The 15,549-nt window shown below is 37.8% G+C and overlaps 1 protein-coding gene and 1 long non-coding RNA gene across 6 annotated transcripts; one reads left to right on the forward strand and one right to left on the reverse strand.

Annotated features, from left to right (window-relative positions):
* Nucleotides 1-1,469: 1,469 nt before the first annotated feature.
* LOC119483573 (multidrug resistance-associated protein 4-like) lies at nucleotides 1,470-14,551 on the reverse strand. 5 transcript variants are annotated; one of them, XM_037761808.1, is made up of 11 exons: nucleotides 14,468-14,551; nucleotides 11,180-11,319; nucleotides 11,033-11,090; nucleotides 7,108-7,172; nucleotides 5,046-5,115; nucleotides 4,686-4,792; nucleotides 3,550-3,613; nucleotides 3,490-3,504; nucleotides 2,420-2,425; nucleotides 1,765-1,828; nucleotides 1,470-1,540 (listed from the first exon to the last, which is right to left on the reverse strand). In XM_037761808.1, exons 4-10 carry the CDS (start codon nucleotides 7,168-7,170, stop codon nucleotides 1,809-1,811), a joined length of 345 nt encoding a protein of 114 aa, XP_037617736.1. In that variant the 5' UTR covers nucleotides 7,171-7,172; nucleotides 11,033-11,090; nucleotides 11,180-11,319; nucleotides 14,468-14,551; the 3' UTR covers nucleotides 1,470-1,540; nucleotides 1,765-1,808. The 5 variants fall into 5 exon arrangements, 2 of the variants coding, with proteins under 2 accessions (XP_037617736.1, XP_037617737.1); XM_037761809.1 differs by lacking the exons at nucleotides 1,470-1,540; nucleotides 1,765-1,828; nucleotides 2,420-2,425; ... (2 more) ...; nucleotides 11,180-11,319; nucleotides 14,468-14,551 and adding an exon at nucleotides 2,516-3,316 and having other exon boundaries at nucleotides 3,420-3,504; nucleotides 4,686-4,841; nucleotides 7,108-7,139; XR_005205728.1 differs by lacking the exons at nucleotides 1,470-1,540; nucleotides 1,765-1,828; nucleotides 2,420-2,425; ... (3 more) ...; nucleotides 11,180-11,319; nucleotides 14,468-14,551 and adding an exon at nucleotides 6,777-6,813 and having other exon boundaries at nucleotides 3,573-3,613; nucleotides 4,686-4,841; nucleotides 4,932-5,115.
* Nucleotides 4,051-4,715, forward strand: LOC119483585. The gene is made up of 3 exons (XR_005205739.1): nucleotides 4,051-4,177; nucleotides 4,222-4,495; nucleotides 4,577-4,715. It is a non-coding gene; the product is annotated as an uncharacterized LOC119483585 (long non-coding RNA).
* Nucleotides 14,552-15,549: the final 998 nt, after the last annotated feature.

Here is a 15,549-nt window from a genome sequence, read left to right on the forward strand (position 1 = left end):
TTTTCTGGGCCCTGGGCCCTGGGTTCCTGGGTTTCTGGGCCCTGGGTTTCTGGGCCCTGGTTTTCTGGGCCCTGGGTTTCTGGGCCCTGGGCCCTGGTTTTCTGGGCCCTGGGTTTCTGGGCCCTGGGCCCTGGGTTTCTGGGCCCTGGTTTTCTGGGCCCTGGGTTTCTGGGCCCTGGGCCCTGGTTTTCTGGGCCCTGGTTTTCTGGGCCCTGGGTTTCTGGGCCCTGGTTTTCTGGGCCCTGGGCCCTGGGTTCCTGGGTTTCTGGGCCCTGGGTTTCTGGGCCCTGGTTTTCTGGGCCCTGGGTTTCTGGGCCCTGGTTTTCTGGGCCCTGGGTTTCTGGGCCCTGGGCCCTGGGTTTCTGGGCCCTGGGTTTCTGGGCCCTGGGCCCTGGGTTTCTGGGCCCTGGGTTTCTGGGCCCTGGGCCCTGGTTTTCTGGGCCCTGGGTTTCTGGGCCCTGGGTTTCTGGGCCCTGGTTTTCTGGGCCCTGGGTTTCTGGGCCCTGGGCCCTGGGTTTCTGGGCCCTGGGCCCTGGGTTTCTGGGCCCTGGTGTTCTGGGCCCTGGGTTTCTGGGCCCTGGGCCCTGGGTTCCTGGGTTTCTGGGCCCTGGGTTTCTGGGCCCTGGGCCCTGGGTTTCTGGGCCCTGGGCCCTGGGTTTCTGGGCCCTGGGCCCTGGGTTTCTGGGCCCTGGTTTTCTGGGCCCTGGGTTTCTGGGCCCTGGTTTTCTGGGCCCTGGGTTTCTGGGCCCTGGTTTTCTGGGCCCTGGGTTTCTGGGCCCTGGTTTTCTGGGCCCTGGTTCCTGGTTTTCTGGGCCCTGGGTTCCTGGGCTCTGGGTTTCTGGGCCCTGGGTTTCTGGGTTTCTGGGCCCTGGGTTTCTGGGCCCTGGGTTTCTGGGCCCTGGGTTTCTGGGTCCTGGGTAGGTGTGGGTTTTTGTTTTTGTTTCTCTCTCAGAAAAAAATACAAACTGTCAAAACAAACAATTTGATTACTGAATACAGTAATCAAATTGTTTGTTTTGATGCTTTGTAATTTTTTTTTCTTAAAGTAATCTCTAACTTGCAGGTACTCGAAAAAGTCCCACAGTTGCAACTGAACAGCAAGACCCCCGCACATTTCTCCAATTGTAATTTCAGCAGCCTAAACCACAGCTTAACTGAAAATAGGGTCCACTGGTTTAATCCATTATAACTAAGTTAGCACACAAGAACTACAAATAGTCACACACACAAAAGGCAATAAAGAGTATTTAATGAAATCAGTAAATGTACATCAACAGAGGTTAAACAGTCTCTCGCTAAGGCAGGACCAGGTACTTTACCCAGTCCACGGAAGAAAAGCGTTTTGGGTCAATCCTTTGTTTCTCCAGAGGTCTCGGTTTGTTCCTGCGGGCAAAGTGAGACTTCAGTTGCTGGCACTAAAGTTTAAGTCTGGGTTAGCAGTAGGAAGGTTAAAAAGTAAGGTCTTTTACCTCAGAAGAAGTTCTTTTGTTGCGAGGTTGAGAAGAGAGGATTCAGACAAAGGGCAGCCATGCAGTCCGGTCTAGGACGGACAGAGAAATGGGTATAGCACATGTTAGGCAAGAGAACAATACAGACAAAGGAGAATACAAACTTGTAGAAAATTGGGCACAGCGTCCTGGTGTCCTAGCTCGGTCAAACTCTTGCAGGTTCTTCTGTGCAGAGGTTAAGAGACAGACAAAGGGTTTAGTCATTGCACATGAGAACTAAATTGTGCCAAGCAGGAATTTCAAAAAAGATAGTCACTTGCCTCTTGTGGTTCTTTTGGTCCAAGGGTGAGAAGAGAGGATTCAGACAAAGGGCAGCCATGTGGCATGCAGCAAGAGAACAATATGGACAAAGGAGAATACAAACTTGTAGAAAATTGGGCACAGCGTCCTGGTGTCCTAGCTCGGTCAAACTCTTGCAGGTTCTTCTGTGCAGAGGTTAAGAGAAAAGACAGACAAAGGGTTTAGTCCTGGCACATGAGAACTAAATTGCGCCAAGCAGGAATTTCAAAAAAGATAGTCACTTGCGTCTTCAGCCTTAGAAGTTGTTTGCGTGGCCTCTTTTGGTCCAAGGGTGAGAAGAGAGGATTCAGACGAAGGGCAGCCATGTGGCATGCAGCAAGAGAACAATATGGACAAAGGAGAATACAAACTTGTAGAAAATTGGGCATAGCGTCCTGGTGTCCTAGCTCGGTTGAACTCTTGCAGGTTCTTCTGTTAAGAGAAAAGACAGACAACGGGTTTAGTCCTGGCACATGAGAACTAAATTGTGCCACGCAGGAATTTCAAAAAAGATAGTCACTTGCGTAACTAAGGCTGAAGCCTTAGAAGTTGTTTGCGCAGGTTCTTTTGGTCCAAGGTTGAGAAGAAAGGATTCAGACAAAGAGCAGCCATGAGGTTTGGTTCAGGATTGAAGGACTCTGAAAGACAGGCAAATGTTTGTAGCACATGTCAGGCACATGGGATCAAGAGAATGCAGGAAAAAACAAGACAACCTGGAGAAAATCCGGCAGCACTTGTGGCATAGCCCCGTGCCCTCGCCCTTTTCCTCAGACGCTCATTTTGAGAAGACCGAAGTTTGCTAAGACAGTTCTTTGCATAGATCTGTCTTTGCAAAATGAGCGTCTGAGCAACAATGTCGTCTATGCGCAACCCGACTGCCGCTTCCGCTGTCGCTCCACAAACTGCCGGCTTATGTGCCGGCAACTGCACCTGAACTCGCCCCGGACTGATTGCTCAACAGCTGACCGTGCTTGTTCCAGATTGCACAACAGCTGACCGCACCTCTTCCAGATTGCACACCGGCCAATCGCAGTGCTCGCCTTGACAACGAGCCACTGCCAATCACTAATCGCAGCAGGTGTGACTTACCTTCCTGTCCTCTAGTTCACAGCTTGTTCTGCTACTCTTTCATGCCACCTCATGCAATGTTTTATGAGCCAACGCCACCGCAAGCAACATAGCTTCTTCAGTTGTACTATGTGCAATGACAATAAAGTTGAATTTCATCTAAGCCACTTTTTTCAACATATACTGTGATGTATTTTTAGCGCATACTATGACATTTTTTTCAACATACTGTAGTATGACCTCCGCCGAGGCAAATTTAATGTACGTCGCTGTCTTTTTCATAACGTGCTGTACGATGACTTCTATGGTGATAAACAAGTACTCTTTTCTAGAGTCTATGAGTAGGAGGACTCGCCGGCATCCTGTCGCTGTATATGATGGTGTTGAGACGATGAGCTACAGTGAGCGCGGTGCATTCTCTGAACTTGTCCCGGATGGTTCTCTGGATCGGCTCTTCTGTCCTGTAGAGACGCGTCGTAGATGTTAAATAAATCCACAAGTAAAATGAATAAAGACTTTGATAAGAACATTACACTTTTGATGGTGAAAAAAATAAAAGGTCACATTGTGTGCAGTTCTGGTGCAGTATGCGTCATTTTTCCCCTGCCGGTGAGGCGAGTTGTGTCAGCGGTACCTGGGGTCCGCGTTGAGCGTGGCCTCGTCGATGACCGGGATGCGGTTCTTCTTGAGGACGGCTGTGGACAGACGCGCCGGCTGCTGGAGCTCTTCCTCGTGGAGTCTGTAAAGAACACTGGGTCCTGGAAAACAGGGGAGAGGGAGGACTTTAATGTAGTTGAGTCTCCAGCTATTTTAACCTTTGGAATTGGTCAATTGTTTTGGGCTCAGGTTAATAGCCCTTATTCTGAAATAGGCCACAGCAAAGCAGTGTAGCAGAGAGGAGAAACGGACGTGCCGTGAGAGCCGAATCCCATCTGATCTTTACTGAACGCTACTTAATTACTAAAATGTATTTCCTATTTATTTCGGCCACATTAACGTTATCTTGCGCCTTTGAACTCGCAAACTCTGTTTGTAATTTGTTATAAAATTAAAACAATCGTCAATGATGCATTTTCCAATCCAGAGGAGAGATCTCTCTTTTGGCCTGTCGTCAAAGAGACCCGGCTCTTAGCGACAGTGGCGTAGAGAACAAACCGGTCCAAAATGTGGTTCTGCTTCAGTTTAGTCGATGCAGACAATGACTGTTGCCAAAACAGCGACAAGTTTTTTGCTTGTAAGGGCGGAAAAACAAGATATCTGTCAAAAACATCGAGCCAAAGCGTATCAGATACAGGTGGAGAAATGTACCGTTTTCAACAGACGTTTTCCTTCATCCCTAGTTGCCCAATTCACCCTCACATTATAGTTTATAATAGTGATTTGTTCAAAACATGACCGCTTCTTATACTAGAAATATTTTTTACTATTTTACATTTTAATTATCACATTATCAGTGATTTGTTCTAAACAATACTGTTGCAGTTGCTACTCGAATGTTAATGTATATACATTATTTATGACAAAATAAAGCAATGTTAATCCTGTTATTAATTTCTTTCATTTTTTCTCTAAAAACAAGAAAAACAACTGTTCAGAGTATCGTTAAAGTACCGGATCAATAAGCAGTATTGGCAAGAGTAGTAAGTACCATTAAAATCTAAAGATACCTATCAATATTAATAATTGATTGATTGATTGATTCATATTGAATCAACCTTTAGGTAAATATAAGAATCGGAACCAAAACAACTTGATCGGGACGTCCCCAGATTGTTTCCTCTGCGTGTGTGCGTTTTAACAGCCAATAAGAGGAGGTGAGTTGATGTCTACCTGAGGAATGATGGACATCTTCTGGCGCGGGTCGTGGAGGCCGATCTCAGAGGTCAGAACCCCGTCGATGTAGATCTTCCCCTGAGGTTCAGCCAGGCGGAACAGAGCTGAGACCAGAGAGCTTTTCCCAGCACCGGTTCACCCCACAATACCAACCTGAAGCACGGGAGAGAAGAATCTGGTTTAATGTATTAGTTTAGGTTGAACGTGATGAATTCAGTCCTCTGAAGACTAAAGACGGCTGACCTTCTCTTTGGGTCGGAACATTGCTTTCAGGTTCTGCAGCGCCGTCGCCGCCGTAGGAGAAGCTGACCCGGTCGAAGGTCACCGGGCCTTTGCTGGGCCAATCGGGAGGAGGACGCTTCTGGGTTTCCCAGTGTGCTTCGCTCTCCAGTTCGGTGTACTCCACCGCTCTCTCCACTGACGTCATCTGAAGACAAGAAGGAGACAGGTTACTAATGTGACCGGGAGGTCAAACCAAAGCCGTGAGATGTCGACAGTTTGACAACATCTGTTTTATTTAATAAGATACAGTTTGTTCATCTCAGAGTTTTGCTTTACATACAGTGCCTTCAGAAAGTATTCAGACCCCTTCACTTTTTTTCACATTTTGATATGTTGCAGCTTTATGCTAAAATCCATAAAATTATTTTTGTCCCTCATCAATCTACACTCAATACACCATGATGACAAAGTGGAAACAGAATTTTAGAAATGTATTAAAAAGGAAAAACTGAAATATCACATTGACATAAGTATTCAGACCCTTTGCTATTACACTTGAAATTTAGCTCAGGTGCCTCCCATTTCCCTCAATCATCTTTGAGATGTTTCTCCACCTTGACTGGAGTCCACCTGTAGTAAATTCAATTGATTGGACATGATTTGGAAAGGCACACACCTGTCTACATAAGGTGTCACAGCTGACAACGCATATCAAAGCAGAAACCAAACCATGAGGTCAAAGGAACCGCCTACAGAGCTCAGAGACAGGATTGTGTCGAGGCACAGATCTGCGGAAGGCTACAAAAAAATTCTGCTGCATTGAAGGTCCCCGAGAGCACGGTGGCCTCCGTAATTCTTAAATGGATGAAGTTTGGAACAACCGGGACTCTCGCTAGAGCTGGCCGCCCAGCCAAACTGAGCATCGGGGAAGAAGGGCCTTGCTAAGAGAGGTGACCGAAAACCCGATGGTCACTCTGGCTGAGCTCCAGAGATCCTGTGTGGAGATGGGAGAAACTTCCAGTAGGACAACCGTCACTGCAACACTTCACCGATCTGGGCTTTATGGCAGAGTGGCCAGACGGACATTAAAGCCCGCTTGGAGTTTGCAAAAAAGCACCTAAAGGACACTCAGACTGTGAGAAACAACATTCTCTGGTCTGATGAAACCAAGATTGAACTGTTTGGCCTCAATTCTAAGCGTTATGTCTGGAGAAAACCAGGCACTGCTCATCACCTGCCCAATACCATCCAAACAGTGAAGCATGGTGGTTGCAGCATCATGCTTTGGGGGTGTTTTTTCAGCAGCAGGGACTGGGCGATTGGTCAGGGTTGAGGGAAAGCAAAGTACAGAGATATTCTTAATGAAAACCTGGTCCAGAGCGCTCAGGACCTCAGACTGGGCCAAAGGTTCGCCTTCCAACAGGACAATGACCCTAAGCGCACGGCCGAGACAACGCAGGAGTTGCTTAGGGACAACTCTGTGAATGTCCTTGAGTGACCCAGCCAGAGCCCTGACTTGAACCCAATCAAACATCTCTGGAGAGACCTGAAGATGAGTCTCCGCCAACGATTCCCATCCAACCTGACAGAGTGATATTTCAGTTTTTCTTTTTTAATAAATTTGCAAAAATTTCTAAAATTCTGTTTCCACTTTGTTATTGTAGTGTATTGCATTTAGATTGATGAGGAGAAAAAGTAATTTTATCAATTTTAGCATAAGGCTGCAACATAACAAAATGTGGGTCTGAATACTTTCTGAAGGCACTGTATCTAGGTCAAGGGACCCCTTTGAAAATGGCAATGCCCGTTTTTCCTCACCAAAATTTTAATATGGAGCGTTATTTACAATTCTTCCCAAAATCTCACATGACATGGACACCAATGGATTCCTTAGGTTTTCTAGTTTCATAAAATACCGGTATCACTCTAGCTTTAAAACTGAGCAGCTACAACCTCTGAAAGACACAATAGCCATCAGATTGTTAAGAGGTTAATAGTTTATATAATAAAAGTTTGATACTTGGTGTCTGTGTATCGATTCAATATTGCCACGCAAAATATCGCAATACTATATACAATACTATATACAATATTATACTATATTTTTCCCCCACCCCTACTAAATAATGTGCTTCATAAATCCTTCAGCTACAAATACAAGTTGTAAATAAAGTCAAAGACAAAAGGAATATCTTACCAGGTTCTCCACCTCTGCACTCTGCCTGAACCCGCCACTGGAACAAACGGAGCCAGCATCCATCTCTAACAGAAAAAGGAAAAACACATTTCAGGACACTATTCTCTCTTTTATCACAACAATTAATGTCTCGCATTTGAACGTGTCTGACTCTGGTGATATCAGAAAAGATACTGTGGTGGACGGCAGTACAAAGCCTGTGTTTAAAGGGATAGTTTGGGTGTTTTGAAGTGGGCTTGTATGAGATACACAGTCGGTGTATTACCTACAGTAGATGACGGTCGGCACACCCCCAGTTTGGAGTCGCAGACAGGAGCACAGAACCAAAGTAATGTACCGCTGTGGACGGGGGCAGCAGCAAAATGTATTTTAGGTTCGCCGAAAAAAATCTATATCAATTTAAGTATGCGCTACATATAGAATATTTTTGCCAGTTTACCCTGAGGTGAGACAGTTATACAGTCTATGTTTGCATATTGGAACTGAAGCCGTTATCTATGCTCTCACCAAAGCAACCAGACTCCTTTGACAAAAACAGTAATTTTACCCTCGCAGAACACGGGAGCTGCCTCGATCGGTTAGTTTGTTTGTTATTGTGTGACTTTGGTGAGTTCGGATTCACCAAAGTCACACAATAATTCCTAAATGTGGTGTCAAAATTATTAATAAGACAATGTATAAGAAATTCATCTCAGAACGTTTTTTGGAGGATGTCAGGAATGTAAACTGGGCCGATGTGTATGCTACACAGGAACCTGAGGCTTCTTTACATATTTTTATGAACATCTTTATGAGGATTGTTGACGACCGTGCTCCCGTGAAGAAGTATACCGCCAAATCCAGACCAGCTCCATGGTTGAATGAGTCTTTAAAAGACCTTATGAAACAGAGAGACAAAGCCAAATCAGCAAAGTCAGGATCTGTGGAAGACAGACTAAAATATTGTCAATTGAGAAACTGAGTGACCAAACAGAATAAAAGAATGAAAAAGGAATATTATAAAAATAAAATAAATGCAGTGAAACTACATGGTAAAGAACTCTGGAGAACCTTGAGTGAAATAATGGGGAGAAATAAAACTGGGAGCCCTTCTTCTTTTGTTCAGTCGGATGGCAGGTTTTTGACTAAACCGTTTGACATAGCCAATTATTTTAATGATTACTTTGTGAATAAGGTCGATGCACTAAGGCAGAATATGAGCAGCATGGATTCCAATACTCTCAAACTTATAAGTAACAATATAATAATTAACAAAAGTTGTTAATTTCAGTTTAACAGTGTGGATGAGAGTGAAGTAAGGAAGTTGTTAAAAGCCCTTCCTGATTATGGCTCCGTAGGCACCGATATGCTGGACAGTAAGGTACTTTGTCTCTCAGCCGATTACATTTCTAGTCCCATATGTCATATATTAAATAAATGTCTAATGGAAGGTATATATCCTAGTATTTGGAAAGAAGGAGAGAATAGTCCATTCACAAATACAAGATTACTTTGACTGTACACTAGATTTCAACATGCTTACAGACATCGCTACTCCACTTGTTCTGCACTAACGCAAATGACAGACGACTGGCTAAAAGAGATAGATAATTCTAGGATAACAGGTGCAGTGTTACTGGATTTCAGCGCGGCATTTGACGTCATAGATCATGACCTTTTAATTAATAAACTACAACGTTATGGATTTAGATCAAGTGCAATCACATTTATGAAGAATTATCTTTTATGCAGAACACAAAGGGTGTATTACAATGGCAGCATGTCTAACAGTAAAGGGCTTAACTGTGGCCTGCCGCAGGGCAGCTGTCTTGGACCTCTCCTGTACTCCGTCTTCACAAATGACTTGCCATCTGTATTGCATAAAGCTAGTATACAAATGTACGGCGATGATTCCGCACTGTATTACGCAGCAAATACAAGCGGCGAACTAGACCGAGTTCTATCTTTAGACCTAAACTTGGTCTATGATTGGATAAAACAAAATAAGTTGGTACTAAATATCTCAAAAACCAAATCCATTATTTTTGGATCTAGTCATAAGCTGTCATCTATGCCCACAATGAATCTCTACTTGGACAGTGAACCTATACAGCAGGTGGATAAGGTCACATTACTGGGACTAACTATAGAAAATCAGCTGTCATGGGTCGAGCACATAGAAACAATTGTCAGGAAAATGGGAAATGGTATCTCCGTGGCAAAAAAATGCCTTCCGTATGTTCCAGCACACGTTCTGGGACAAGTAGTTAAATCTTTAAGTTTAAGCCACCTGGACTATTGCTCACCTGTATGGTCTTCTGCACCGAAAAGCATACTGCGGAAACTACAAATTGCCCAAAACAAGACTTGTGTTACACTGCCCCGTGAGAACGAACACAGACAGCATGCATCATAAACTGTCATGGTTACCAGTAGAGAAAAGCCTTAAGCACAGCGACGTTCTTTAGTAACAGCATTTATTCTACTAAACCAGAGTTTTTATACAGTCAAATTACCAGATGCAGGGACGTTCACAGTCATTTCACTAGAACAGCAGGTGATGGCCAAATCATGTTAACTCTAAAAAACTAATGCCTTAAAAAAGACGGTCATTTACCACGCCATCACTCACTGGAATAGCAGCCCTCTTCACATCCGTCAATCCTCTAACAAATCCTCATTCAAATACCATCTAAGAATACATTACTTAAACAGCTGATCGATAGTCCGGTGTTGGTCATGTATGGTTTTCTTTGTTCCTTTTCCCTGATGATGGGCCTTGAGGCTAAACAAAAATTGTGGAACATTTGTGTATGAATTTCAAATCTGAAATTTATATATGTTTGAAAATTGTAGTGTTATTGGTGTAACACAAATGTGATGTTGTATATAGTATGTATGTGATAAATTAATGTACATGATTTCAGACCCCAGGAAGACTAGCTGGTGCCATTGGTATCAGCTAATGGGGATCCTTTTTAGATAAATAAATAAATAAACACAAACAAATTAATTGATCGAGGCAGCGGTAGACCAGCGGCTCCCGTATTCGGCAAGGTAAAATTACAGGTTTTTTCTATGGACTCTGGTGGCTTTGACTAGAGCATAGATGGATACAACGGCTTCAGTTCCCCATCAGAAAGGGGCTGTCTGACGGTAAGGTTAAGTGGTGAAAATATTCTTAATAGAGCGTACACTTAAACTGATATTTATTTTAGGTTTTGCTGCCCCCGTCCACAACAGTACATTGCTTTGCTCCCATGCCGGTGCTCCTGTCTGCTTCTCAAAACTGGAGGCGTGCTGACCATCATCTACTGTAGGTAATACACTGACTGTAGATAAGTACCTCATACAACCCCACTTCAAAACACCTGAACTATCCCTTTAATGTTAAAAAAGGTAAGTAGACAGGTAGACCATATCATGGCTATTTTTTTTTACATACTATTCTATTACTTTTTATGGGTTTTTTGCCACATACTATACTATGTTTTTTTTATAATTTCTTTTTGGCATACTATACCATGACTTTTTTCTTTTTTTTTTTTTTTTACATTTTTTGGACATACTGTAGTAGGACTATTTTATTAAAATACTATACTATGACTTTTTTATGATTTCTTCCGACATACTATACTATATATATATATGTATATGTATACATACATACACACACATTTTCCCTGTTTTTTGTTTTTTTAAATTGGGTGCTGTCCTAAATTAAATAATTGAATTGAATATAAGGGTGAATTGTTATTGCTGACTGTCATCACTCTCCTCCGTTTATGATTCATAATTTTGAGTTATTAATTATAGATCCATATTTTTATATTAAGTAATGATTGATTGCTAATCCGCTCTGTGCAATAACGCTACATGACATACTATGACCTTTATGATGATTATCAAGTAGTCTTTTCTAGAATCTATGAGTAAGAGGACTCACCGGTATCCTGTCGCTGTCTATGATGGTGTTGAGACGACGAGGGATCAGCTCATCTGTCCTGCAGAGACACGTTATAGATGTTAAAGAAATGCATTTTACTACCTGAGCCATGAGTAAAATGAATAAAGTCTTTGATAAGAACAATACACTTTTGTTGGCGTGATCTTGGCACAACCCCCCTCCGATCCTTCTGGTTACACCGTCTGCATTCATACAGAAGAAGACGAAGACGTGGATGAAGTCAGCGAAGGATGAACTCAGTCATCCTCAGAAGACTCTGCACTCTTCTGGGGAGAAAAGAAGAGAAGGAAGACATGAGATTTGCATCTCATTCACAAACATCTGAGCCTAAAACAACAACTATGATTACAGTTATAAAATAACTTCTACAAGTGTACTATGATAACACTATGATCATTTTAACCTGAGTAAAGTTTCATTAAGTACCATGAAAATCTATACTATGTACTATGACATTTTAAATTTAAAGTCATAGTATAGTATGTCGAAAAAAAGTCATAGTATAGTATGTTGAAAAAAAGTCATAGTATAGTATGACGAAAAAAACGTCATAGTATAGTATGACGTTTTTTTCAACATACTATAGTATGACGTTTTTTTCGGCATACTATACTATGACTTTTTTTCAACATACTATACTATGACTTTTTTTTTGACAGTACGGAAAAAATGACAGGTCAACTCCAGATGGACCAGACGTTCACACAGGAAACTAATACTACTACAACAACAAATACCACTACAACAACTACTACTTTCCAACACCCCTAAAAGCATATCACCAGCCCAGCACAGTATGAGGAAGATGTAGATGAAGTGAAGAAACTCCGCTCCTCACTTTTGGTCCTGAAACTCTGCACTTACCTGGGGAGAAAAGAAGCAAAGGACATCAGTCTTTTTTTCGACATACTATACTATGACTTTTTTTTCTCGACATACTATACTATGACTTTTTTTTTAAAATGACATAATATACTATGACTTTTTTTTTTAAAATGACATGCTATACTATGACTTTTTTTTTAAAATGACATAATATACTATGACTTTTTTAAAATGACATGCTATACTATGACTTTTTTTTTAAAATGACATAATATACTATGACTTTTTTTTTAAAATGACATGCTATACTATGACTTTTTTTTTAAAATGACATAATATACTATGACTTTTTTTTTAAAATGACATGCTATACTATGACTTTTTTTTTAAAATGACAATATACTATGACTTTTTTTTTAAAATGACATAATATACTATGACTTTTTTTTTTAAAATGACATAATATACTATGACTTTTTTTTTAAAATGACATGCTATACTATGACTTTTTTTTAAAATGACATAATATACTATGACTTTTTTTTTAAAATGACATAATATACTATGACTTTTTTAAAATGACATGCTATACTATGACTTTTTTTTTAAAATGACATAATATACTATGACTTTTTTTTTAAAATGACATGCTATACTATGACTTTTTTTTTAAAATGACATAATATACTATGACTTTTTTTTAAAATGACATGCTATACTATGACTTTTTTTTTAAAATGACATAATATACTATGACTTTTTTTTTAAAATGACATGCTATACTATGACTTTTTTTTTAAAATGACATAATATACTATGACTTTTTTTTTAAAATGACATGCTATACTATGACTTTTTTTTTAAAATGACATAATATACTATGACTTTTTTAAAATGACATGCTATACTATGACTTTTTTTTTAAAATGACATAATATACTATGACTTTTTTTTTAAAATGACATGCTATACTATGACTTTTTTTTTAAAATGACATAATATACTATGACTTTTTTTTTAAAATGACATAATATACTATGACTTTTTTTTTAAAATGACATGCTATACTATGACTTTTTTTTTAAAATGACATAATATACTATTACTTTTTTTTTAAAATGACATAATATACTATGACTTTTTTTTTAAAATGACATGCTATACTATGACTTTTTTTTTTAAAATGACATGCTATACTATGACTTTTTTTTTAAAATGACATAATATACTATGACTTTTTTTTTAAAATGACATAATATACTATGACTTTTTTTTTTAAAATGACATGCTATACTATGACTTTTTTTTTAAAATGACATAATATACTATGACTTTTTTTTTTAAAATGACATGCTATACTATGACTTTTTTTTTAAAATGACAATATACTATGACTTTTTTTTTAAAATGACATAATATACTATGACTTTTTTTTTAAAATGACATAATATACTATGACTTTTTTTTTAAAATGACATGCTATACTATGACTTTTTTTTAAAATGACATAATATACTATGACTTTTTTTTTAAAATGACATAATATACTATGACTTTTTTAAAATGACATGCTATACTATGACTTTTTTTTTAAAATGACATAATATACTATGACTTTTTTTTTTAAAATGACATGCTATACTATGACTTTTTTTTTAAAATGACATAATATACTATGACTTTTTTTTAAAATGACATGCTATACTATGACTTTTTTTTTAAAATGACATAATATACTATGACTTTTTTTTTAAAATGACATGCTATACTATGACTTTTTTTTTAAAATGACATAATATACTATGACTTTTTTTTTAAAATGACATGCTATACTATGACTTTTTTTTTAAAATGACATAATATACTATGACTTTTTTAAAATGACATAATATACTATGACTTTTTTTTTAAAATGACATGCTATACTATGACTTTTTTTTTAAAATGACATACTATACTATGACTTTTTTTTAAAATGACATAATATACTATGACTTTTTTTTTAAAATGACATAATATACTATGACTTTTTTTTTAAAATGACATAATATACTATGACTTTTTTTTAAAATGACATGCTATACTATGACTTTTTTTTTAAAATGACATAATATACTATGACTTTTTTTTTAAAATGACATAATATACTATGACTTTTTTTTTAAAATGACATGCTATACTATGACTTTTTTTTTAAAATGACATAATATACTATGACTTTTTTTTTAAAATGACATGCTATACTATGACTTTTTTTTAAAATGACATGCTATACTATGACTTTTTTTTTAAAATGACATAATATACTATGACTTTTTTAAAATGACATGCTATACTATGACTTTTTTTTTAAAATGACATAATATACTATGACTTTTTTAAAATGACATGCTATACTATGACTTTTTTTTTAAAATGACATAATATACTATGACTTTTTTTTTAAAATGACATAATATACTATGACTTTTTTTTTAAAATGACATAATATACTATGACTTTTTTTTTCGACATACTATGCTATGACAAAGACTTTATTAATTTTACTCGTGGCTCAGGTAGTAAAATGCATTTCTTTAACATCTATACTGTGTCTCTGCAGGACAGATGAGCTGATCCCTCATCATCTCAACACCATCATAGAAAGTGACAGGATACTGGTGAGTCCTCTTACTCATAGATTGTAGAAAAAAAGAGTACTTGTTTATCATGAAGTCATGCAACGTTATTGCATAGAGCAGATTAGTAATCAATCATTACTTAATATCAAAATATGGATCAGTTCTTTTACTCATATTTGTCAAACAATGAAGACGCTGTCTAGAAAACATCTAAAGGTGAGTTGTTTGCATCCCTGGTTAGTGATTATTATTATTATTGGTTTGTTTGTAATTGTTTGTCTTACCTGTGAAGCACGCGCTCAGGTCCTCGTTTCCTCCCAATCAAAGGGCTGACTGACAAACAGGAAGTGGACGAATCCAATTTAATTAATACAAGAGGGAACCAGACTGTACTAAGAGGGGTGGAGCACAGGGGTGTTTTAAGTTTAGTTTGATTTATTTGTACAATTTGGATATAAAATATGTACTATTTAATAAAATGAGAAATAAGTAAAAAATTACATTATTACTCATCAAAAAAATAATATATATATTATTTTTTTAATAATTTTTTTTCAATTAATATTTTGGTTTGAATTATGTCTTTTTTTTAATAATCCTTAATTGTTTGTTTTTAATTTTCAATGCTTTCAAACAATAAATAATTTTAATTTAATTTATTTTATTCTGTATTTGTCTGTAATTTTAAATGTGCAATAAATGTACAATTTATGTAAATATAGGAGTAAATTCATAATGAATAAATAAGACATTTATTTATTTCTAAATTCAATTAAAACATTTATTTATTTGAGTATTCACATATTAATATGGTTTATCAATTAAGTTATGTATTTATTTACATGGTATTTTTTCATCATGTATTTATAGATTTATTTATTTATTTTAAAGTAATCTTTTGTCCTTCAGACATTAATACTTCATTTAAACCATTACCTTTACACATTACATGCACCTGCTGTTATCCAGTGTTTATTTTAAATGTCAGAATTGTTTGTTTGAATTTAATAATTTAAATTATAAGTATATGCTTTAGGTTAAAAAAAAAAA

This window comes from Sebastes umbrosus, chromosome 24 (assembly GCF_015220745.1).
Source record: "Sebastes umbrosus isolate fSebUmb1 chromosome 24, fSebUmb1.pri, whole genome shotgun sequence".
Lineage (NCBI taxonomy): Eukaryota > Metazoa > Chordata > Actinopteri > Perciformes > Sebastidae > Sebastes > Sebastes umbrosus.